The sequence below is a fragment of the Cydia pomonella genome, chromosome 7 (assembly GCF_033807575.1).
Source record: "Cydia pomonella isolate Wapato2018A chromosome 7, ilCydPomo1, whole genome shotgun sequence".
Lineage (NCBI taxonomy): Eukaryota > Metazoa > Arthropoda > Insecta > Lepidoptera > Tortricidae > Cydia > Cydia pomonella.
This window is the reverse complement of record NC_084709.1, coordinates 14698000-14724040: the sequence shown is the minus strand read 5'-3', so window position 1 is coordinate 14724040 and position 26041 is coordinate 14698000. Positions and strand designations below refer to the sequence as shown.

At 35.8% G+C, this 26041-nt stretch overlaps 1 protein-coding gene across 1 annotated transcript in view; it reads right to left on the bottom strand.

Annotated features, from left to right (window-relative positions):
- Positions 1-5101: 5101 nt before the first annotated feature.
- LOC133519905 (uncharacterized) overlaps positions 5102-26041 on the bottom strand; it is a 41511-nt gene continuing 20571 nt past the window's right edge. The window contains exons 2-5 of the mRNA XM_061854101.1: positions 15012-15079; positions 11195-11379; positions 9297-9669; positions 5102-9012 (exon numbers count right to left, since the gene is read on the bottom strand). Coding sequence (XP_061710085.1) covers positions 8959-9012; positions 9297-9669; positions 11195-11379; positions 15012-15035 — 636 coding nt within the window. The 5' untranslated portion in view covers positions 15036-15079 and the 3' untranslated portion in view covers positions 5102-8958. The remainder of the gene's footprint in view (positions 9013-9296; positions 9670-11194; positions 11380-15011; positions 15080-26041) is intronic.

Genomic DNA, 26041 nt, shown 5'->3' with positions numbered 1-26041 from the left:
TAATTATGTAAGTAGTGTGTATATGTATATATATTGTCTTACTGTTGTAGACTTAAATTTTAAGGGTATTTTAGTTTGCTATTTAGTTTTTTTGCACCTCCTAATTAGTTAATTTAAGTTTCAGTTCTCCACTACCTAAAGGTTGTCTGGAAGAGATCGCTCTGTAGCGATAAGGCCGCCTGTTGTTTACCTCTATCTTCATGTTTTTTATGTGTTTCCATGTACATTATTTTCAGAGGTTGTGCAATAAAGAGGATTTGTATTGTATTGTATTGTCATTACCAACTATCAAAACTTATTTGAAAAGAAGGCTTTTAAAAGAACAAAAATGTGAACGATGATAAATTGATAAATTGCTAAATTAAAATTAAAACGCCTAGGGCCCCATTGCTAGACAAAGATACGTGAACAAGTAATTTATACCTATATAAAATTTTAATTTTAATGAGCACCTACTTTAATGTGAATGCAGGCTATGAAGGCATGTATTCTCCCTATAGCTAGCAAGTAATTTTAGTTTTTAAATAAGCAACGAGATAGGTACGGGCTGAAAAACAGCGCTGTGCAGTCACCAGACTCACGGTAAAAGCTGAGTCCCGAGCCCATTGTCGCACTTAAGAGTTTGAATGTAAACAATAGTTTTATATGGTGTATTATCATAGTTCTCAAAAGCTGTATACTTATTGCTACTGTGTGCTGAATGCTTATAGAGTGGTTGACTGTTTAGTCGAATCAAGTTGCTCAGTCAAAACGATTAGTCAATCATGTTTGCTGTTGCTTGCTGTATGAACTATTTATTTATTTTTGCGACAATTAATGACTTTTTATTTATTTATTTATTTTATTTGTTATTGGTTTCAAATCTTACAATTCGACCATATATTTATTTTGTAAGTCATGAAAATCTAAGACGAATACACTTCTTTTTACTTAATGAAACTTGTTCACGACTAGGTCACTAATTAAGTTTCGCTGGTATGTTAGCTCACTCATTGTTTTGGTCGTTTGATATTTAGAAACAAGAAACGCGTAGTATAAATACCCCGCAATAACGAGTGGAACCTAATTACGAGGTAAAGTGGCTTGATGCAGGCTTATTAGCCACGGTAATCTCCGCGGAGAGTTACTGTTCGCGTCTTAATGTTGCGTCGACGTGCTTTTGTGCACACGTGCGTTGGTTGCACTTAGGAAACCTGAGAGTTAGAAGTGGCTTATTTTTTTCATGTCGGGCCATCTTGATACCCTGCTTGGGTTACAGTATTATTAGTTTAACGGCCTTTTAATCTAGTCGATAGTGACCCTGCCTAGAAGGAGGTCCCGGGTTCAAATCCTGATACGGGCATTTATTACTTAGTGTGTTCATCACTAATATTTGTTTGTGAGTTATGAATGTTTTCTATGTATTAATTATTTTTATATAGGTATATATAATTCTACTAGCGGCTCACAACTTCGTATGCGTCGATTTTTATGTTGGTTGGATGTCAATAATATCTCCATCTCCATCTCCATCAATATATTATCTAAATCGATCTATAATCAACAACACATGATTTTATTGTGGGTCAAGATCGATTTGTGTAAGATTGTCTCATAATATTTATTTTACTTATTTCTTCTAAAATATATATAAAAAAAACATCCTTAGTGTACAATTCCAACTCACACGACCAGTTTTTGCTGTTGGTGGAAACTAGATATGACCACAGCCAGGCCTTCCGTATTTATACAGTGTTACAGTTCTAATAAATATTTATTTCCAAACAAAAAAACTACCGACCTAGTAGTCAACCACTATTTTCATTGTATACTGAATATGTGTGTCTAAATAATCGATTATCTACTGCAATTATGCCAGGTTAGCTGGATTTCTTTCAAGGTTAATAACTCATAACTAATTTTTTAGGGTTCCGTACCTCAAAAAAATGTAACCATTATAGGATCACGTTGTTGTCCATTCCGTCCGTCTGTTCGTGTGTCTGGCTGTTAAGACCCTTTATCGCGGAAACGCGTGTAGGTATCAAGTTAAAATTATAACCACATACTTAGGTCCATAGTCTCTTTGAGCTATGAAAAAATCAAACCTCAACATTAATTTAAAAAAAAGATACGGCCGTTTATGCCGCAAGTAACGTATATTTCGACGCTCAAGGAAATTAAAATGTATAGGGTACCTTGACTCTGTCACGTTGACCTAGAACTATAAAATTTAGTAAATATAATTACATACATTTAGTAGTGCATGTCGTCTTACACTACAAGTCCAGGGAAAAATCTGAAAACTATTTTGTAAAACATAATCAGTAAGTTAAATTTGTACCGAACCCTCGGTGGGCGAGTCCGACTCGCACTTGTCCGTTTTTTTCTGTGCAGAGGGAAAAAGTAGTGCTAGTGCCTGTTAAATAATTGTGGATATTAAGAATCTTTGAGAGTGACTATGGGTGCCGACCGCATATGTAGGTGTACACATTATTCTAATTTAGTAAATTATTAAAAGTGAACTTTTATTATTTAGGTACATTGATGAAACATCATGTCATCTTCTTATCTTTAGAGTTATGTTACTAGGAAATGCTTCGACTGCAGCCCTCTCGAGATGATACTTGGTGTAATGAGCGTGTCTATCTCATGGTGCAAGGCAGGAGAGATGTTTTCATAACTAACTATGCTATTTTAATAAGTTACGTAAATAATTTCCTCGTCTTGTCACAGACTCATAATGGTGTAAGTAAATCATGTTAAAAATATTTAACATTTAACGGTACAAGGGACTGTTACTAGAGCTAGTACCGAATCAAATGACTCAGCTAAAATACAGACCTTGATCTAATTTTTTTTTTCGTGTTATGAAACCTAAATCTTACTTGTAAAAATAATAAGGCACTGCCACTTTTAATTTACGCGCATTACCCAAGTGTTCATGGACGGAATCACATCCTACACAAAAACTACGACTGCTAAATTACTAAGTTTCTAACACAGTTCCTGACAGCAGTGTATTGAGTATTTATCTTGAAGATTGTTTATCGCTTCGTTTGAAATAGAAGCGTATTTGATTTAAAGATTGACTAATAAGAGAAAAACTTTTAATGTTTGTTTACAGAATGAAAACATTGTTAAATAGAGTAGCAGTGGCCTCATATGACATATTTTTGGGTTACATTCAATCTCTAATTATTCCTAGCAGTTTTCGCACCACACACACGATGTATGCTTCAACTCGTTGAGATCAAGATGATTATGTCCGCTTGTGCCACATATTATCATGCTGTGCTTTGTTACGTTTGATGCCACGCTATTACGTACTTACCTTATTTACTCATCTGTTTATACGGCGTGTTATAAAACGTCTCTAGACTAGCAAGTCTTAAATATGTCTAGGTACACTGTTGATTTTCCGAGCTGACAGTTCCATTTAATATTGCACTCTGCGATAGCTGGCAGATTTCATGTTCCTAATTATAAGGTACATACCTATTATTATTATCCCTTTATTTCTTAGACTGAGATTTTTTTACAATATACATAGATATAAAAGTAAAATATAAAAACATATTTAAAAAAATACAAAACACATATAAACACATTGTAAAAAACCTAATCTAGGGTGCCGCGAGCGGCGGGGCAGGGCCCAAGCTGCCGTTGGTCAGGGCTGCAGAGAGAGGAACCGCCGTACTATCCGCGCCGTGTCCAAGATCACCGCCTTCTGCATCTGACCCTTGATCCAACCACCTAACGAGAGACTCTCAAGGTGTTGGTCGAGACTCTTCGCTATGAGACCGTTCGCTGAAATGACTATCGGAACAATGATCGTCGAATCAACATTCCACATGGCGGTTATCTCGTGAGCCAAGTCTAGGTACTTACTGGGCTTGTCCTTCTCGGCTTTCATGAGATTCTCGTCATGGGGGATGGTGATGTCGACGAGCACGGCCCGGCGTTGCGATCGATCTATTATTACGATGTCAGGCTTATTGGCTATCAGTGATAATAGGTCGATCCCAATAGAGCGTGGTACGACCATTTTCGAGAACTGGCGCAGGTGAGTACTTGTAGTACGGTACTTCGCGGTCCACAAGGCCATATAGAAGAGCAAGTTGCTGGTGAATAATCCTGGCTACGAGATTATGTCTGTACAAGTACTCGCCGTTAGCAAGATGAGAACAACCGGAAATGATATGTCTGAGTGACTCTCCGGGACGGCGGCATGCCCGACAAATGTCGACCGTACCGTCCTTCAGGATATATTTCCGATAGTTGTTCGTCATCATAACTTCGTCCGCAATTGCACAGGCAAAATCCTCGGTTTCTCCGAAGAGGTCCCCGAATCGTAACCAGTTTACCGACGCGAGCAGGTCCACGTCGGGTCCCGTGAGGGCCTTGTAGAACCACCCGTGTAGCACCTTACTCTCCCATGCCGCCTTGCGATCTGCATTACTTAGTACCACAGGTTTGCGCCATTTCTCGTTTGCCAAGGAAAGCGGCGTGAAGTTCCTGTCTACTGCTACCACATCACGATACATTCCACACTCGTTGTTAAGGAAATATTTCCTGAGATTGCACCCCTCACGGTTGTGGAGATCTTTGGCGTTTAGGAAGTCTCGACCTCCACACTTCCGTGGGATGTACATAAATGTAAATAAATATGAAATGTGACATACCAAGGTATTTCCATGTTTCTGATCCAGAGATAGATCTGAAAGGCATTGTCTCAGATAGTTGTAAATTTGTTGAATTTACAACCTTCCCCCGCTGTACATGCATAACCGCACATTTATCGACACCATACTCCATGTTGATGGCACTAGTGAAGACTTCGGCGGTTTCCAGTAGCTCCAACAAGTCTTAGCTATTTGGTACAGAAGGGGAGAAATGACTTCACCCTCTCTCCGAAGCCGGCAACCTAGTCCCGAATCCTTCAGCTGGGTGCTAAGGGGATTCGTAGCTAGGCAGAACCATATTATTATTATTATGAGCCCATAATGACCTGCTGCTGGGCAAAGGCCTCCCTCTTATTCTTCGACGTGTCCCTATCCTCGGAAGTCTCCCACCAGTCTCTGTCAAAGGTAAGGTACCTACATCGTATTTCAAAAAAAAGTAATTACAAAATGTCTATATTTTTTTATTTATTGTACATATTTACAAGCGTTATAGTTACAGCTAGAAAACACAATCAAAAACAATAAAATTAAACAAATAAAAAAGAAGGCAAGGTTACAACGTTCAAAGAAGATCTACACTAAAAATCTAGTATTCAATTATACATACAATACTCACTTACTGAATGTCCGTAACCGTAATATTAAGAAAATTCGCTGATAATTTACGATGCACTCAATAATTCTAGTTTTAAAAATGGGCAATGACATTGATGAACACACAAATATTTCTTCATTTTAACGCAATTAAATTTTCCAGTAACGTAAGATCTGGTTAAGGCGAAAAGGTTCTCTTTTATGTTGTTTGTAAGGCCTGCTATGTAAACAAGCGTAAGGAACAGTTCGTATCCAAACGCCCGAAAAGTCCACAAATTCCGTCCACGAAGCGTAAGCGACACATACGAAGCGTGATATATGCCTGGGCGTACCGCGTGCAATACGCCGGGCTACATCGTACGCCTGCACAGTTGGTTATTTGAGCTGGGCTAACACTATCTCGCATATTTGGGTTTTGTTTCCCTAAAATGACACTACTCATATATATATGTGATCAGTTTATTTCAATGTAACAAACTGAGTCTAATACATTAGACCAGGCAACTAATGCTCAAAAAAGCTATGGACGGGAATGCTTGGAGCACAATTTTCGACTTCGTAACTTTTTTTGGACTAGTGAGAAGGTGAACATATTAAAAATCCCCAGCCGTACGATTGAACCGGGGGGGGGGGGGGGGATGAGTTTGAAGGTCCCATTTTTTGGATTTACGATTATATCTCGGAAACTATGCGTCTTAGCGACATGTCACTTATACAAAATTAAAATTGATTATAGAATTGAAATTTTATAGAAGTTTTATTTTGTCAAGTTTTTCGATATCTTGTATAGGTTATGAGATATCCGCTCTGGAATGTTTATTTAGGGCTCTCAATTTTATCATAATATTTAATTACATTAATGAAGCTGCTAGGCCGTGTTTCGTGTCGTTTTCGAATAAATCGGGGGTGCTGAATTCATTTATGGTATCACCATTCCGAAGAAAAATAAAATAAAAAAAATGCTTTTTTTAACTTCTCTTCACGCTTAAACCGCTGAACCGTTTTCGTTGAAATTTAGCTTTGGTTTCATTGCACCTAAATACCATAATGCCATTGTATTTATATCTCCTAAATTTCATAACAACTCAGTCCCAAAATGCCTAAATATCAAATTGTTTCCTTCTTAAAATGGCTGACTGTCATAATGACTTTTATTCATATCGTCCAAGTCTCAAAATACCTAAATGTCAAAAAGTATGTTTCATCAAATACCAAATAATCTGATGGATTCTTTTTTAAATATACTAAGTTTAATTTTAGTATAGAGATTGTTTGAGTCCCAGGACAGGACATAGGATAGTTTTTATAACCAAAAGCATCTTTTGAGGGTATGAAAAGTGGGGTGGAAATTTGTATGAGGAATCAATAACCGTTAAACCGACTTAGATGAAATTTGGGATGGTCTACATCTTTAATTTAGTTGAAAATAATACCAAACATGACTTCAAATCTAATTTTAAACAGTATTAACCTCACGAATTCAGTTTGGGCAAAGAAGCTGAATAGCTTTAACACCTTTAAGGGATGATTTTTCTGATATGATTATGTTCTGTCTTGGGACTCAAAATAACTGTGTACCAAATTTCAACTAAATAGGTTAAGCGGTATAAGCGTAAAGAGAAGTTAAAAAAAGGTACTTGTTTAAAGTTTATAATGTTTTTACTTTATAATGGTGTCAATGTGATACCATAAATTAATGAATTTGGCGCTCCCAATTTAAGTATACGAAAACGATACCAAACATCGCCTAGTAGCTTCACTAATATAAATGTCAAGATAAAATCAAGAGCCTTTAAATTTTTCAAGAGAGGATATCTCTAAAATTATTCAAGAAATCGAAAAGGTTAACTTATGTAAACTTGTAGCAAATTTAATCATCTTTCGTTTTGTGTTAGTAGTCATGTCGTTACTACGCAGTTTCCAAGATATAAGTGAAAAACTGAAAAATGGGACCTTCAAACACCCCTCTCCCCCCAACTCAAGGGCTACGGCCGGGGAATTTTCACCTCCTAACTAGTCCAAAAAAAGGTTACGGAGAAAAATTGTGTTCCGAGCATTTCCTTCTATACCTTCATATTGCTTGGCCTTCATAGTAAGTATTGATGTTTAAATTATTTCTGTATTAACATATACTGTAAACTAAGTCCAATTTAATAGGATTATCAATAACGGCTTTACAATATACTTAAAGGGTTTCGAAAGGCTGAAATACGAAGTAACTAGGTCAAGATTGTGTTAATATCTAACAAGAGATGAGAGAAAATGTAGCTTACGCTACGCTGATGATTCGCTTCGTGGACAGATCTTTGTACGCTCCAGGCTACAAAATACTTTTGAAGTATCTTGTTGATGCTAGTACATACTCCATGAAAGTTTTGAGATCCTTTCCTACTTAAAGAATGTTTAAGTATATATTTTACTAAACATTCTATGCGTGGTAGGTACCTAAGCTACTTGCATACATTTGTTATTTTTAATTTACAAGCAAGTAACACATTGTTCTAAGAAGAAAATTAGAACGTATATACACACGTCCCTTTATTTTTAAAACATTACCAGTTTCATTGAGAATTAAAAAGTAGTAAACAATTTAATAAAATCTACAAATACCTCACGATCTTGCTTGTACCGAGGAATTTTAATTTTAATTCGTGTTCCAATAAGATAATGTATATTTTTAATACTTTGCGACTGAATAGATTTATTTTGTTAGGCTACGTTTTTTATTTAATAAAAGCGTTGTAAATAAGTAAAATTATAATATTCAACTTTGAAATAGTCGAGACAATTATGTCATCCGTCCTCCTTAGAGCACAAAGCGAATAAAGGCGGACGAATTCGTTACGCAGCTGAGCACACGAAAGGGAGTTTTTGTGGTTTGTGCAGCTCAAAAAGTCATTATCATAATATAATTTCAGTCCATCCATAATATATTTATTAATGACAGTCAGGTTAACGGACCGGAGCAAATGTGAATGGAACTATACTGGTTATATAACAGCTGGCTTTGAAAATTATAGCAATTAAAATGTAAAGTTAACATGATTTGTAAATCAGAAAGACTATAACTCCCACATAGTCATTCAAGAAGGTTAAATCAATCACTAAGTATTTTGTAAATGTTAAAAGGACATTTCACCAAAAATGTATACATAATGTTCTACAACACTAAGTTTAGTACATATTCAGTACTGACCATTTCAATGCTCGTATCAATTATGAAATATCTCAATTAAACGATTCATTTCGTCGTCTAATTACTCTTTACCAACTGTTATTAGCCATACCTTGTATAACCAATTCGAAACACACAAGAGTTCCTCTTTTCAAGGAGAGATTTATTGGCAACGACCATAACGCATCAGCGTTATAAAATACTTTATCTTCTGGCACTTTTATTTAACACTACGATACAATCTAATAACATCATCATCATCAGTATTAAGCTCTCTACTTTGCGATCCCGATTTCAATGAGATGGTTTTTAAATAAATTTATTATTATGTACTTAATGCTTCACAAAGGCTTGACGTTGAATGTATAGATATAATAATTATGAAAAAAACCTTTTTATCAGATAACTTACCAATAATTACAAGTCAGATTTGATTGATCGCAAAGTTATAAAGTTTTACTGACATTTCCTTTTTTATTCAATAGAACTGTGATGATACTGTTAACACTTATTGCTAAGATTAGTTTATTACTGATGCCGAGACACGTGCGCTGGGAAGTAGTAGACGTAGGGAACCGCTGCCTGCGAAAATCATACTATTATAAGACAAAAAATTGCTACCAAAAATAATAAGTAGATTTGAGATGGCGTTCGGATGTCAACTGCCGCTCTATTTCTGTTGCGGCGTCGTATCCACCGATATATCTGTCAATTTCTTGATAAAATGAGTGGCGTTTGTCGCCGCATTACTGCTACGAATATGACGTCACTTATTTTATCAAGGTAATTGACATATACAGTGGCACCGTAACAGGAATGCAGCTGCAAATCGAATACGAAGCCGTTATTATTTAAGAATTACATACCTCTTGCGTATTTCTTGTGTTCCTCTTAGTTAGATCCTTCTCGAACTGCCATTGTAGATCGTTGGATGAGTCTCTTCTGTCATTTAGATTATTGGCATCTATTGCGTTCAATTTAGCGTCTTCTTGCTTAGGTTGTTTAGGCTGGTCATCAGGGTTGTAAGTAGGTAGGAAGTATCTCAGACCGAAGCCAGGCAGACTTTGTGAACTCAAGACCTGAGAAGGTGTGAAGTAGTCCTGAGGTTGAATGGGTTGAGCTTGTATGGGTTGACGAATTGGAATATATGAGTTGACGAATCGTTGCGCGTTGTTTAGAGGCTGTGGATTGTAGACTACCTGAGTATACCTCGGCTGCGGTACGAAGAGTTGAGGCCGCCTGTTGAATGAAAAAACAGTATAGTAAATTATGTTGACATAAACTTGCTTATTTTTACTAAAGGGAACTTAAAATCACGTCGCTAGATTATACCCATAAAATACCTGCTTTGTAAATCAATCCCCGAAATGTAAATTATAGTTCCAAAATGTTGAGTAGGCAAATAAAAATGAGTAAAAAAGTTTTTTCGTATTTTCTGTACAAATTCAAGATTATTTTGAACATAGTTTGTTTTCATTTAGTTATAATATATATGTGCCGTTTTGTTTGATAACGTGTTGCCATTTTGTAAGTAGTGACATTATCTTATTGTTGTAGAAATTTTGACTCTTCAGCTCAAAAAACTGCGACTAGTTTTGACAGTGCTCTCGTGATGACTCAACACTACCTACACAATTCTGAAGAGACCGGAACAGATGAAAATCTGAGAGTCCAAGATCATGGCTATACGGCGGATGTATTAACACTTTCCTACCAAGCTCTCTCAATTTTTGCTGAGTTGCTAAAGACGCGTGTGGTATAATGCTATACACCAATAAATAAGGTTTATTTTAGTGAGCTCGTATGGCATCTAAATATTGATCTTCTTTGCATACACTTTCAGCTATTTTATAACTAATAATATTCCGATCTTGCTTCACTTTTTCAAAAATGGCATCGACTTTATCCGTAACTGCCAAAACAAGCTTCATCTTTAATATATACACACAACTACGCCTATAAAAACGAAAGAACGTTAACCCCGACCTAATAATGAATTAATTCTTCAATGCGAATTCCCGTCAAGTTGTAATACTTAGTCAATTACAGTTACGAGCATTACATATTTGGGTTTCTAGCTATTTGCGTAATTATAAAATTTGCATAGTTAACGAAAACGTGGGAAAATCTAAATATATATGAATTGTTTACAAAGTTGGCAGCATCTTGCAACAATAAAGAACAAATCACTATTACCTTGCTATTTAAATTTAAATTATCTTTCTCGGGCTTTAGGTTATCTTATAATAATCTTATCGGCTTGCTCAATCTAAATCTGACGAAAATCCTAGCGCTTGAATTGCGCTTATGCTGCTCTTGGGTAGCAAATTTTGCATCTAGGAAAAATCTATGGTTCCTTGGTATGTCATACTATTGAGCATCGGGGTCGGTATCATCGCCGATCATTATATTGTCTTTTAGTACTGAGGTCATATCTATCATGCAGGAATGATGATCAGATGTATATTTAATTTTAAGGCCGTGTCTGTCCTTGAGCATTAGTGTCAAGCGTGGTGTTAGATCGTTGCCTCCATACAGCTGCCGAGAAGCAGAAATACTAGGTATTTCGTGCTTTGAACCATTTAAGGGTTATGATGGTAGTTGTCTACCTGATAGAGTGATAATGAAAATGCCTAGCACTTTAAATAACGACACTCATTTTATTACGAGGAATACGAAATTCATCATACGCCTGCTAGTCACTTCACATACCACCCCGTACATCATCTTTTAATACTAAGATCATATGTATCATCTATCATACCATTGAGCGTTAGGGTCGGGTGTGTCGTTGGATCGTTCCTCCCATACGGGCGCCGGGACGCGGAAGGGCTGCACGGGCGGCAGCTGCCGCTCCGGCGGCGGCGGCTCGATGGGCCCGTCCTTCGTGCCGAACTTCACCATGATTGCGTGTGCGCACGACGCGTACAGCACCAGGCAAGTCAGCAACTGGAACAATTTGGCTTTACAGTATGAATGTTTTTGTAAGCTACGTGTGCTGTTTTCAGTCAAGAGGTATATTAGGTACTTTTTTTTAGCGGTGCTAGTTAATAAGGCGCTACTGACAATGCGGTATCTTTTGGCGATAAACGACACAAAATGGAATGGCGAGTATAATGTTGTAGTGTTATGTTCTATTGTATAATGTTAGTTTTTTGATACCTAATGCAAATGTATTAACAAATTCAAGCTCTTCAAATTTAAAATTGGTCACTAATACTTATATCTACTTGCTAAATGTTTTTTTTGTGCAAAATTAACCCATCGTATGCGGCCTGTCAAATTTGATCATTGAAAAGTGAGTTTAAAACGATAAATTCAAATTCCCACGCACGGATCCTTATCATACACAGACAAGGGGTTAAATGAAGCTGTTTGCATGTAAACATTCTTAAAACACGTATGTCTAACAGCCACCCGTAGGGTTGCCACCCGCAGATTTAAATAATCGGACAGACAGACGGACATGACGAATCTATAAGGGTTCCGTTTTTTGCTATTTGGCTACCGAACCCTAATAAAAACACTGGTATTGAATATTAAGGTCATAATTACACTTGCATAGGGAGATGTGCCACTATCGAAAAAAAATCGAAATTGTTATATATCGCTACAGTTCGTGTTTATAACTTTAAATGTATCTTCAGTTCACACACAGTCTTATTACTCCACATATAGAGACATACTTATTTTTTAAGGCTATTAGAGAATTGTTGTACGTTAGTTTGATGCTGACTTTACATGGGGCAAGTATAATAAATGTTAACGCCACGTAATTTAAATACATAAAATATTTCAGCAGTCCTAAATAAACAGCGCAGCGCGTATGTTATGAATGTTAAGATGTTGCTACTCGTATATTTAAAAAAAATAAGCGTATCGTAATGTATCCACAGGCAAATGGTTAAAATTAGTTTAACAGTTTTTGCTCAAGAGCTTTTGAAACTAAAAATTAAAAAGGAAATCAGCTTTTAAACACACAAAGAAAAATGTGTTACAAGTTTGTGCGCATGACATGCAAGTTATCTATAATCGTTTTACATAAATCAATCGAGTCCTAGAAACACATTGATGGATAAATACACCGATTTGTCGTTTAAAGCAATTCTACAAACCTGGGGTAATTCCATACACATTTCTCAGGCGCGCAATTTAAAATTCAAATGAACTGTATAAGTACTGTCTCGTACACAGGTGACTAGACAGGCCAAAGAACTGCTATCGATTGTTAGTATGTGCTTGTAGTCTAAGGTGTTTAAAGAAGCTAAGTGACGAGATAAGGAGATCGATAAGCCATTAGGATCTGGCAGCCAAAAGTTGCACTGTAACTATTAGCAACATAATAGTTATATTATATGTAAAGCAAAGAGAATCACATGAACGAATGGCCATTAGCTTGTTGCGTAATTCTTATTTTTACTTTATTCAAATGAAATAAAACATACTAATGGCAAAATTCAAGATTTGGCCATTATTTGACAATCCCTAAACTTAAATAGAAAATTGCTTAGCTATTGTCAAAACTCCGAGGCACTACAAATAGGTAGGTAATGTTTATTGAATCAGCATACAATGATTCTAGCCTTACACCCAAGGCCAAAAGAATGGAAACAATTTCATTTTATTTAATATCTCATGTTTCTGTCTATGCTGTATATTTGCAACCTAAAATTTATGTAAGGCAACTCTAAAAGATTATAAATACACGCTAAATATCAAAACATCTTAAAATATTGAAAAAAAAAAAGATAAAAATAATATAAAAAGTTACGTAATTATACCCTTTTAATTGCTTTACAAAATATTGAGCAGGCATCACAGCCAGATTTCCCTTGAGTAATTTACTTTTAAAATGTTTCATTATTTTTTTACCGTTTTTTTAAATTGCTAATGAGTACCTAGTATAAAATCCATCGCTTAAAAAATCATACTTTTCTATTCTAATACAAGCTTGTTTCTATACTTTTGGCCGAGAGTGTAAATATGGTTAATATTCCAGGCCGCACCAATCTACAAGCTTTTCCCAAAAAATCCAAATATATTCCAATTAATCCAGCTTTGATGACTCATTTGAAGACAAATAACATTTCTTGAAAGTGTAATCTAATTTGAACCTTAAATCGGAATGCTAAAGTTGATACTCTAATGGCGCGTATGTGGTCGATAAATCGTACTATGCATGGAAAGGGTTATGCCTGTAAGAATATTTGTATTTATTTGGTGAACCATTGAGGTTCGAAAGAAAATTGCAATTAAAAACGTAATACAGCAAGTAAAAACGCAAGTTATTATAACATGAAATATATTCTGCTTTTAGGGATGGAGACAAATCCAGCAAATCAAAAACTATGAAAATCAGTTTAGCCGTTCTTGAGTTATATTTAAGTGTAAACTCCACTTTGTTTTACATATAAAGTTAAAGAAGTACGCATATTTCATTCCTTATCTTATTTGTTATTTCTTAAGTATTCATATCTCACCTTACGATAAATTCATAATACAAAATCATATAGTCACAACATCAAAAAGCTAATATACGAAGGTGACAGGGAATATATACTTAAGTAATTTCAATTTGAATCATTGGCTCATTGCTTATTCATTTCCATTGACGGTTTCCAATAGCTTCTATATTGCCAATAAAACTAATAATCCATATAAAGCTAACGCTGTTTAAAATTACAAGATAATTTACTGTGCTTACTTTCCTAAACCGTCTATGCTTCCATAATTTTATGTAAATGTAAAAATATCATTACATTGGGACATATTATATATTAAAATGCTCGTTTATTAAATCGGAACCAGTCTTCTTTTTTGACCGAGCGTTAGCGGAGGTCTCCAGTAGAGCTTGGACAAAAATGCTTTCGTATGTCCGGATATTCTCTTCTATAGGTTGCAAATCTTGACCGATTTTCGTGAAATTTTGTGCAGGTTCCATGATTAAATACCTAGAGTTTTCTGTCTATTCATTTTTTGGAAAACTTCAAAATGGCGGAACCATCCTTATCTCAGTTTTACGTTATGCTCGCGTGATCTACAGCTCACAAAGCCACTAGTAATACTTACCGTAAGTAATAACATTTTATTAAGTCATAGATGTAACTATCTGCCATAATGTGCCCTTTGTTCTGCTACTGCATAGACATGTATTAGATCCCTAAAAAACAAACCACGATACTTGAAGGCATTCTAGCGTATTACAAAAACATCCGCTTGCCGAAGTGTAGGGTAGGTCGTTTTAGATTAATTTAATTTCAATCAAGATCACCCATCTTAGCCTTGACTAGCGGCTTCAGTGAGTTTTCCCACGTGAATTACCATTCTAATTCTGCAATGCATGCAGTGTTGCTGCAAAAATACATTATTTCAGCAAACTACATTTATTTAAAATGCACTGAATTACGTAGAACTGTCATTTCATCGCCATTGTTTACTGATTTAGAATCAACTTTTGCAACCTTCTATGATTTACAACATAGTCTATTTCATATAAACGATGGTTCTGGTCGAGCCTTTTATGATTTTACAAGATATGGAAAATGTGTTAATGGGTTTTAGATTCATTTTACGATACATACCTGTAACCTCGCCGAGAACCTCATGTTATTTTCGTCTCAGGTGGTCTACTTTTTCATCCGAGTTTATTCTGAAACAATAATGACATTCAATAAAAAAAATCTGCTATACGATCCTCAAGGTGAAGCTGTTCATCAATGAAGCTTATTAAAATGTCAAATATTATTACCAACATTTATTCACATTTACACAAATTTACATATTACAAAGATTAAGCCGACAAATCGCTGTAATAATGGTAGTTTCAAATTTCGAAAGGCTGCCTAGTTACTGAAAGTTTAATGTGCACAAATAAATACGCCAAACCATTTTTTATCATAGTTAAAATTTGCCTAGAGGGTATAAACAAAAATTGCATTTTAATGAACTTTGATATTGTTTAGAAATGTGTCTTATGAAATAAAAGAAAGGTGAACAGGCCACGCTAATCTTTCACACACACAACAATGGTTAACTTAAGTAGAGCTTGGCATTTAACTACTGACGCTACCGCGGTTGTTTAGTGGATTGATTCGTTATCGCATGAGATGATATAGATTCGAATATTGTTTGAGACTATTCGATTTGATAATGTCATTTTTTTTTTAGGTTGTGAACAGATTAATACAGTAACTTTATACATTAGCGTTTGCGTCGAATCCGGTAGTTCTAATTCCTTACAGACTTGTTTATGATGTCGGCCCAATGAATAATCTAGGGCTCCTGATATCCGTGATACACGCCGATCCGTAGCTACGGGTTCTTAAGCCCGGCGGTACTAAGATCACGAATTTCACGAACACGGCAAGGTACGTACCTCGTACCTGCGTTCGCGTGCGGATTCACGTGACACGCCGTGACCGTGACACGCCATGATACGTAGCCCGTACCTGCGTTCGTGCGCGGAGCTTCGGGCTCGGTTCCGTTGGATAGGCACTTATCGCACGTCTCGTAGGTTCGACACGCCCGGGAGAAAAATAAATAAGGACTAGGTATTATTGAATTGAGTTACCACTTAGTATATTGAATACGGGACGTACATCGGACAAACATTTACGTGTGAATTAAACTTAAATTGTATTTTTGCATCGATTTGAATATAATGGTTATATCTAAATAATTTATGGGGTTATTCTGTTTTTTGTATAACCAGCTATTGATTTTAGTCAAAACTAGTGACCTGCTCGTTGCATTGCACTAATATAAATATAAGGTGTAAAACTCCCTAGTAAGTATCATTATAAAATTATGAACTTAAGCAACGCTGTGCTACTGGTTGTCAAAGTCAAAGAATATAACGTAGCCTAAATATAAACAAGGCAATCCTAATCCAAAGAAAAAAAAAAGGGTAAATTTCTGCAAATCTTTGGTAGGTATGATAAAGATAATACAGGTAAACAAATTCAACAAAAACACATGTACGGGGCCACGGAAAAAAGTACGCAGCTGCAGTACTTATCAGTTTCGGACTTTCGGCACATTAAAGAGTACTGTTTTGTTTCTAGATTGAAGGTAATAATGACATATTATTGTTAGAGTGTTTTATTGTATGACTAACAAGCTAAGCCAACATACCGGGTTTTTTTGTAGATAATAAGTGCAGTTGCACGTGCAGACAAAGATAATAAGATTTGCGAGCGACTTATTAAAATGAAACAAACCATATACATAAGTAGCTGTGGGCTTTACCTTTTGTTCGTGAAGTTGAAAGAAGTGACCGCGATGTTTTGTTTTACAAATTCGTGGTATTTTTTATTTAATCTGGAGGGGGCAGTTTAGAATTTTGAACTCGCATTCATTGTCATTAGTTACTCCTGACATCACAGTTGGTCTTCAAGTTTTAATTTAGCCGTGATTTTAAAGTTATTTTTGTTGTTGTTTCGTAATTATTTTTTTTGTTATTGTTAGTGTATGATTAGTGTTACTCTAATGGTGTGTTTAAACTATTAACAATGAAGAGAAGTTGGGTGTGGAGATATGCCACCAGAGTAGGGTTGCCAGATCGAAAGGCGTATTATCGGGAAAAGATATCAATTTTTCGGGATTTTGGGACTGAAGTCGGGAAAAAAACGTTCAAATTATAGTAATTGTATTAATAACAACGATATTTTACATTATTGGCACTACGTCAGCTGCTCTGCCCATAGACGTTTTTATATAAAAATAATATAAATTCTTTGAGATCTTGAACAAATAAAAAAAAATGTCTTCTCATTATCTACCTATACTATCATACTTATACTTATTAGGTATCAATAATCAACCAAATTTATGGAAATAATTTATTTCTTAGCTTGCCACATGTATTTTATATTACTTTTGACCGATTTTACCATTTCTTGGCCTTTTTCGCTATTTAAGCTAGACTTGAAAGTCATGCAGTTTTCGTCAAAGTTGAGTCGAATCATTAATTCGGCTTTAATTAGATCCATTCCCATTCTATTCCTTTCTTTTGTGTAGAGGTAAGGCAAACGCGCTCCCGCCCCGCACCGCACCCCTCACCGCACAATCTCACGCCAGCTCGCCACGCGCGCCCCGCGCGCGCGCAGTCAGACGCCCTTGACGCGGGTCGATCGCTCGTTCGCTCGGCGACAGTTCGGAACTTGAAATTATTGTTTTATTATAACGTGACGTGAAGCTGTTTATCGGGACAGTCTTCACTTCGTCGGGAATCGGGAACACATGCTAAAAATCGGGAGAATCCCGCCAAATCCCGACCATCTGGCAACCCTACACGAGAGTCGGAGATACAGCTTTATGTACCTTGTGCAATGATCGCACAAATAATGAGTTTTCCTGTCGTATTATTTGTCGTATTTTAGCAACCCGTTTATTAAAGTAGCTATTCATTGTAATCAATGTTTGGTTCTTTTCATTTATTACTCATTAATATTTAAAAGGCCTTACTAATGGAAATAAATTTTAATTCAAAAGTAATGAAACGGAATTAGAGCTTTGAATAAAAAACTCACGATACATTTTTATTCGTAGCTCTTAGAGACCGCATCGTATCTTCACTCAACGTCGCGGGCGGACCGAACCGGCGTGTTCTTAAGATACGTGAAGCCGTGATCACGCCTACACGGATTTACACGGATTCACGTACCCTATTTCACGTAGCCGAATGTCACGTGCGGAACGGACCATAAAACCGTTGCCGTGAAACACGAAACCGGGCGCACGGCTACGGGTTCACGAATCACGGACACGACCGCGAGCCCTAGAATAATCCTAGAATAATTCAGGTTTCAATCCAATCGAGAAAACCTCGAAAATTTCGTGTTTTTTTAGTTTTGACCGATTATAACCCTAAAGAACTAGTTTCTGATATTACCTTCTCAGGGTGTTTTTAAAGAAGACTAAATTTTCTACAATTCGAGACTAGAATTGTCTCCGAGATAAAGCCTTCTACAATTTATAATTTTTTCGACCTAGAATTCATTAGAGTCGGCATCTCAAACAAAATGTTTCCGCACCTCAATGAAGTGCCGGCACTTCATTGCGTTTAGTACGTCTACGACTACCGGCGAGATGTCATGCATGTAACAAAAATTAAAAAATAAATTAAAATCAAAAATGCCTTTGTGCGTTATGAAAATGTTTTCATATAATATCAAGAAACATAGTAAAAGCAATATAATAACAATCCACTGCGAAAAACTCTTGCTTTAGGCTCATTTATTATTTTGAAACGTCACTTTAAACACTCGCGATGATACGCCATTTTCTTTGGCGCACAGATTACTACTAGGTACTAACGATTACCTACCTTATTGTTTGCAGAATATATACACAATAATGATATATTACTCTTTATCTCGTTTTTTTTTTGTAATATTTTTCTTATATTTAAAGAGTATATTATGCTATAAGCGCGATTTGATCAAAATTGCTACGAGTACGAGAGCCAAATAGAAAGAGTTTTATGACTTTTTTTTATAAATTTTAATGTCGTCAGTGTCATATACGTACAACAATTTAAATACACTTGTAAGGAAATAAATACATTTTATCTAGATTCGTTACAGTACGTAGGCAGAATATTAACAGTTGTCATAACAGTTTCGCCTCTGGCTAGCTTCACTATTCTTTAGCTTAGTGACAGGCGTCAAACGCCGAAAATGGCGGACACATTTATGTCAGTGCTGGAATTAGTAGTGTGTGCAAGTGCAGTAACTATGTACTTTTGTGTCGATGCCGCTTGGCACGATTATTCCTTAGGTCAAACAAAGCTGATTTGGGCGGAAGCCATGAGATCGTACCGTGGCTACCCCCCAATAAGAGGGGGGAAAGGATCAGCTCACCAGTTCCAATCTATGCTATATTTCTTCCTGCTCTTAGCAACTAGAGCAAGTTATATATCATTATCATATAATTAAGGGACAAAAACATTATACACATACTTTTAAAATGCCAAGTTAAGTGTTTTATTTAACATTTTTAATCTTTAACTTTGGCCATACTTACATTTCTATGGAAATCGTCACTGCCGCCATCCGCTACATATTTTTACAAAAAAAATATGACGGCCTGCTATGAAGTGATACTTTATAGAATAAGGAATAGATTACAAGATCAATTCAAGGAATAGATTAAATTGTCCAATTTTTTATTTAGTGCCCTGTGATTGTAAAGACCAAAACTGTCACAAATAAATACATATATACATAATTTTCATTTATTGTGCAAAAATCATCTTTTTTGTATGAAAAGATATAACAAATATTTCAAAAATGAATTTCTCATTCCTAAATTATACGAAAATAATATATAAACTTGCCCTAGTTCCCAAGAGCAGGAAGACATATAGCATAGATTGGACCTGGTGAGCCGACTCTTTCTCCCTTCTTTTATAAACTTTGAAAGGTTTTATCTCGGAAACTATTGGGTCTACAGACACAATTCTAGGCTCTTATTGTAGCAAATTTAGTCTACTTCAAAATACTCTGAAAACAAAACACGTTCTTCTAGACTCCAAACAGGTAGAAGTATACAAGAGCAAATACCTAGGGATTCCGTGCACGCTAAAGGAGGCAGTTAGCAACCTGAAAGCTTTGCTAGGCTTCGTGGAGGAGCTGGGGTGGTTAGAGTAGCGCTACCTCGATTTCACGCAAAATAGGCACAATGGTTGTCGATTTGCGGAAAATGCCCAGAAGCACTAACTAATGCCACGAAAAGGTACGAGTAATATCAATAATTACTTTTTTTGGGGTTGTAATTGCCCGTTTAAAACGAAAATATCGCGTTTTTTTAGTTTTTTGACAAAGTTGCGTTCGGCGTATGAGGTCACAAACTTAGATTATTCATTGAGACCATCAGACCCAACATCATAAAAGTTCTGCAAAGAATCAGAACCACCGGATTTGACGCAAACGAACCCCAATACAAAAGTCGACAAAGTTACTTGATTAGATTACCTGTATGTTGAGAAGGTTTTAGCAGCTTAGATAAACGTAGTAAGCATTTTTGAATTTTTTTAATAATTTGGCAGGCATATTTGTGTGAACAAAATAGAATTCTGAAAGATAATACAATATTAAGTGTATTTTTTTTTATTAACTATTTGACTAGATTTAGAAAGACCTAAAAAAAGGCATTAAAATAAAATACACGAGTGTGGGTTTAAGAAACGAACGAAGTGAGTTTCTGAATAGGATCACACGCGTGTTTTAATGCCTAATTATGTACAGTTACATACACTATTTTATCTATACACATATTATAAACTTTCTACGATATATTCACTAACCCAAATTACAGCCAACGTCGGAGCATCGTTGCTATCTTGGAGGACCTCGAGGGTATGTGGTGGCGTCACCACATTTCATGTTCCAAATTTGAATGTATAACCAAATCGATTTTGATGTAGTTATGAAGCAATTACAACATCATCACAGATAAGTTGATAAGTAATTTGTTGTTACAGTTTATCGTAATGTTGGCCATTATTTACGGATTTTGAAGGCATCATAGAGGGTTTATGATATGTGTGTAGATAAAGAATGTTAAATTCAAATAGCTCAGGATTATTTAATCTGGACGTAAAGAAGCGTTTTAATGTAAGTGAGGAATATTTTTGACAAAATATGATTTTCTTAGAAATCTTTATTAGTAAGTTTTTTGTCATGTACTCGCATATCATACGGCATAACTCACTAACAAAAAGCTTTATTCTTGCGACGTATTGAGATACAATATTTGCCTATATTTAAAAGAAGTAAACATGAACTTGTTCTTGTTTTACTCAATATGGATATAACCAGATATTAAGTATTATTCTGAAAAGGTTAATTGCAATCTCATCGCATTGTATAAATTGTTACGATCGCCTCATGACCTGCAATTACTGTCATATCATACGACATTTTTAAATTTGCTTGATTGAAGTGCAATTATTATTAATATGTACCTGTGTAAATGTACATACCCTACGAATTTCTAAAGTAATACTGTAATGAAAATAATTATAATATAATTATTTTCTACATAAAGTCTTTGTCACAAAATAAAAAATGGTTGAAATAAAGAGGAAAGGAGACGACCGGTTCTTAATACAAACGTAGTCCCAATTTTCTTCTCCGAATATTGACTTTATGGGAAATATTTTTATAAGGTGAGGGAGGAAAACGGGAACCAGTAATAATATATACTAATTTATGCGGTCGTCCACTATTGTCTTAAACATTTGCGGTACAAATTTGCATTTTTTTTTTGCTAATATTTAATACATATACTTGTTAATAGGTATTTATTTTAAATAATATACTTTTATAAAAGTAAATACATAATATCGTAATAATCCATAAATGGCTTAGGTTTGTAGTACATGAAAACAAACCAGAAAATGTAAAATGTAAACAAACAGAAATAAGCACAACTCACGGGCCGATTCGAAGAATGATTGAGACACGTTTAAGATCTTGGAACGATCTTTAAAATATCGATAGCTAAACGACATGTCAAAATTGACGTTTATTTCGATTCCGCTGTGATCCCAATATCTACGATATTTCTAACGTCAAAGTGACATTGGTTGCCCAAATCGAGATGCTTCTGTCAATTATACGACATACAAACGATATCTAAATGAGAACTTATCTAAACCAGAACTTATCGTTATGGTATCTCATTTTTCGAATCGGGCCGTCAGTACGCAACTACGCATAGCGCACACTCACACACACTGCTATTTTGTCCCTTCCGATGACTACACCAACCCAATACTTTACTAAAGTAGGCATAAGTTTTTTTATTCCAATAATATAATACTTTAATCAGAAATTAAACCCTACCTTTATGTCTGAGAATCGTAACGAGCTTTATTTTAAACGTAACATTTTAGCCACATCTAAATCAAGTAAACATTTTCAATTTCAAAACTAAAGTCTAATTTAGTTTCAAACCTAGTATCATTATCAATCTTATCTCTATTTGCCCAGATTTACGACGCTATTTTATGTCAAACGTCATTCATAGGAGTTGTAATAAATTAGGCGGCAGTCGCCGGCCGGCGTGGCCCGTGGTTGCCTAGTTGGGCGTTTTATTTCCCTAAGCGTGTGAGGGAATTTGTCATAAAGCGCAGCTGCATTCCGGCGGCGCAGGCGGCTCTCTGCAATAAATTAGGAACGCGCCCGCCTCCTTGTACGGGATGGCTATGACTTGTGAAATGCTTTTTTACTTGCCAACTCGCTACTTAATTTACCTCGCGTCTGTAACAACCGACATTTGATGCCTTTCTTACAATGTACGGAGAAATGCGTGAGTGTCAGCGCTCGTATAGGCAACCACCGTAACCGCTATGCATTGGATAACCCTGATGAGCATCCATATTTTTTATTTAGCTGCAATTTTAGCTCTTAAATGTCCATGATTAGTTAATTATGAGCGTAATCGCTAGAAATCCATGCATAACCAACACTTGGGTACTTTTCTGTATGCATATTAGCGATTTATTTTTAGTAAAGCATGCGTATGTAATTTGCATTTTAATTGTTATGTTAGGTATATACCTAGGCATTTGAAGGAATAACTGCATAGACAATGAGAATAAACACTATACAGTGTTTAACGAACCTTTAGCACTGTGCGCTCGAGCAGCCAATATGTAATTGGCTCTCCTTGGCTCAGTGCCTTGACAATGTGTCAAATAACAAAGAGGTAACATTAGTCAGGACAACTAATGCAAATTTATCACACCCACTTATCCAATGTATCGCGAATCGCGATGTAATTGTTGCACTGAACTTGGTTGACATGACATAAACGTGCTCAGTGAATTTGAATACATAAATTCAAAACTTAAATAGAATGTCTGTTGTGTCTCGTACAAGCGCATTTTATGAATATTTTAGATAATTATAGGAGTTTATATAAAGGAACTCAAAAATTCTTTGAAATTGTAAAGCCCATGAAATACCCTCGATTAAGAAATAAAATACTGAAAAATTATGTATTATAGCTTTGTAATTAAATTTAGAATCCATTTATAATATATCGTTAATGCCATCAAAATATTTTCACTTTTATTTATGTAATTGCGTCCAAGGGGGGGGGGGGGGGGGGCTGCTGACGCTGAGGGGTGATTATATAGTTGAACAAGTTTTACTATGGGGCAAACCTCGAATGGCGAAAAAAATCAGCAGTTCCGTAGAAAACATTGACATGTGATTCCCCAAAAGGTATGACACGGCAGATTTTTTTCACGATTTCTGGTTTGGGACCATAGTTAAAGGTTGTTCAGTATGACCTACATACCCATCCCTCAGCGTATGGTCAATCATAAAAATTTCAGCCTATGTATAAAACGGACTAAACACTTAAATACTTACTTGTCTGAATATGCTACCTCATTTTCACCGTTCCACCGTCATTCAACAGGACCTACTCGTAATACGAAATGTAGCCGTTTGACTGCTTAATTTAAGTAGCTAATGAGAATCGACAATCGTTTGATAATTGGACTTCGCACACAAATTAGCCATTATTTCCAGGCTATTTTAGCACAAATTAGGCCCATAATTATACAGTAATTTTCCTGAGTGTGAAATCTGGACCTTGTCAGTTGGCAGCAGTAGTAGGTAGTAGGTGATTAAGTGGGTGACTACTTAATTACTACGCAAAATTGCTTTACGTGGTTGAGCTCGTTTTGTTTAATTTTTAGGTGCTTAATGTTTGTTATACCGTTACAAAGGCAAAATGATTCTTAACGAACTAGATTTCATTCTTAAGAAAATTCGTCTTTTCGGTATACAGGTTGTAATCAGGCGATTATTTCGTAAATATAACAGATATTAGAAAACTTCAAACTGATATTGAAAGTGAGTCATCCAATGAGTAAAATTACATTACGCCGAATAAACTGTAAGTACCTGGGCGACCGAGCTTTGCTCGGTTATAACTATAAAAATTAAAAAATAAACTTGAACATATAAAAAAAAAAAAGTTAGACACCGGGCGAGATTCAAACCCGTAACACTCGTTTAGCAGTCCGCGTTATAACCCGCTGGACCAGACGGACAGTGGCCGGTAACACGAAAATAGCGACCATATTCTGCGTCGAAAGAAAAACGCAAGAAAACTCGAAAACACGCGTTTTCCCAAACATAAGACTAATCTAGATAGATTGTATACCCCCAAAAACCCCCATATACCAAATTTCAGCGAAATCGTTAGAGCCGTTTCCGAGATCACAGAAATATATATATACAATATACAAGAATTGCTCGTTTAAAGGTATAATATAAAATAGATATGGATAAGTGGATAAAAATGATTACACCTTGTAAAATTGTGATGTTTAGTCCCTAAGTAAAAGATTTAGGAAAACATAGGTAAAGTATTTAAGGTATACACAGTATTCTATCGTCAAATACTGTGCCAGTTTCCTTAACATACAAGGTATTATATGACACGAGCCGTATGGTTACGTGTCCGCAGGTTGCGTGTGACGAGGAAGGGCCAGGTGCCGCACTGGACCTGCCCTTTCTCCTCTGCACTAAAATATAGATTTTACTTTCCAATGTAGCACAATCACTAATGTGCATGTGTGATATTCATGCGTGAAGTGTTTTCTCTTCTCAGGCTCACTAGAGTGTATCTACAGAAAGCATCTACGCCTCTAAATATCTGGACAACAGTTTTACATCGATTAATGATATTTATGAGTTATTTTGTCGTACCTCAATGTATGCATAGTCAGACCAAGCAAGGTTTCAACGATTTCGATAGCCAAGCCTGCGCAAGTGTTAAATAAACGTCATAATTTCATAGCAGTTTGACGTTTAAAATAACACTTGCACTGTCTGGGTTGTCAAAATCGCTGCCAACTTATCTTGGTCTGATTATAAGAAATTATTAAGTCTGTCCGTGTAAGGCAGAAAATAAATATATACGCATATATTAAGTATTTATGCACATGGTAGAAATAGTTCTGGTGATAAGAACATATCTAAATTAACCCATATGTTGATAATCATGAATTAAGGAAATTCTAACTTAGCCATTTTTTTTTCCTCTATACTCATATTTTGTGCTTTTTCGTGCATGTTTAATAGGTTTTATCAAGTAACAATATGTAGGCATATCAAGACTGGGACAACCACATTTTAGAAAATAGACACTTTTGTGAGGAGAATACATTAAAATTTAGTGACCAGGGGGGCGACTTGGAATTTCGATCGCTCAATTTCGTGTTCTCCCTTTAATAATATCTCCACTACTAGGCATTTAAATTCTACTAATAAAATAAATAAAAATATGAAAATAAATGTAAGGGGATAATCGTACACAAATCGACCTAGCCCCAAACTAAGCAAATCTTGTACTATTGGGTACTAGGCGACAATATACATACGTATGAGTATATAAATAAATACATACTCATATACATAATAGAAAACATCCATGACACAGGAACACATTTCTGTGTTCATCACACAAATAAATGACCTTACCGGGATACGAACCCAGGACCATCGGCTTTATAGGCAGGGTCAGTACCAGTACCCACTATGCGAGACCGGTCGTCACCAGAACGAGTGGTAAATACCAATCC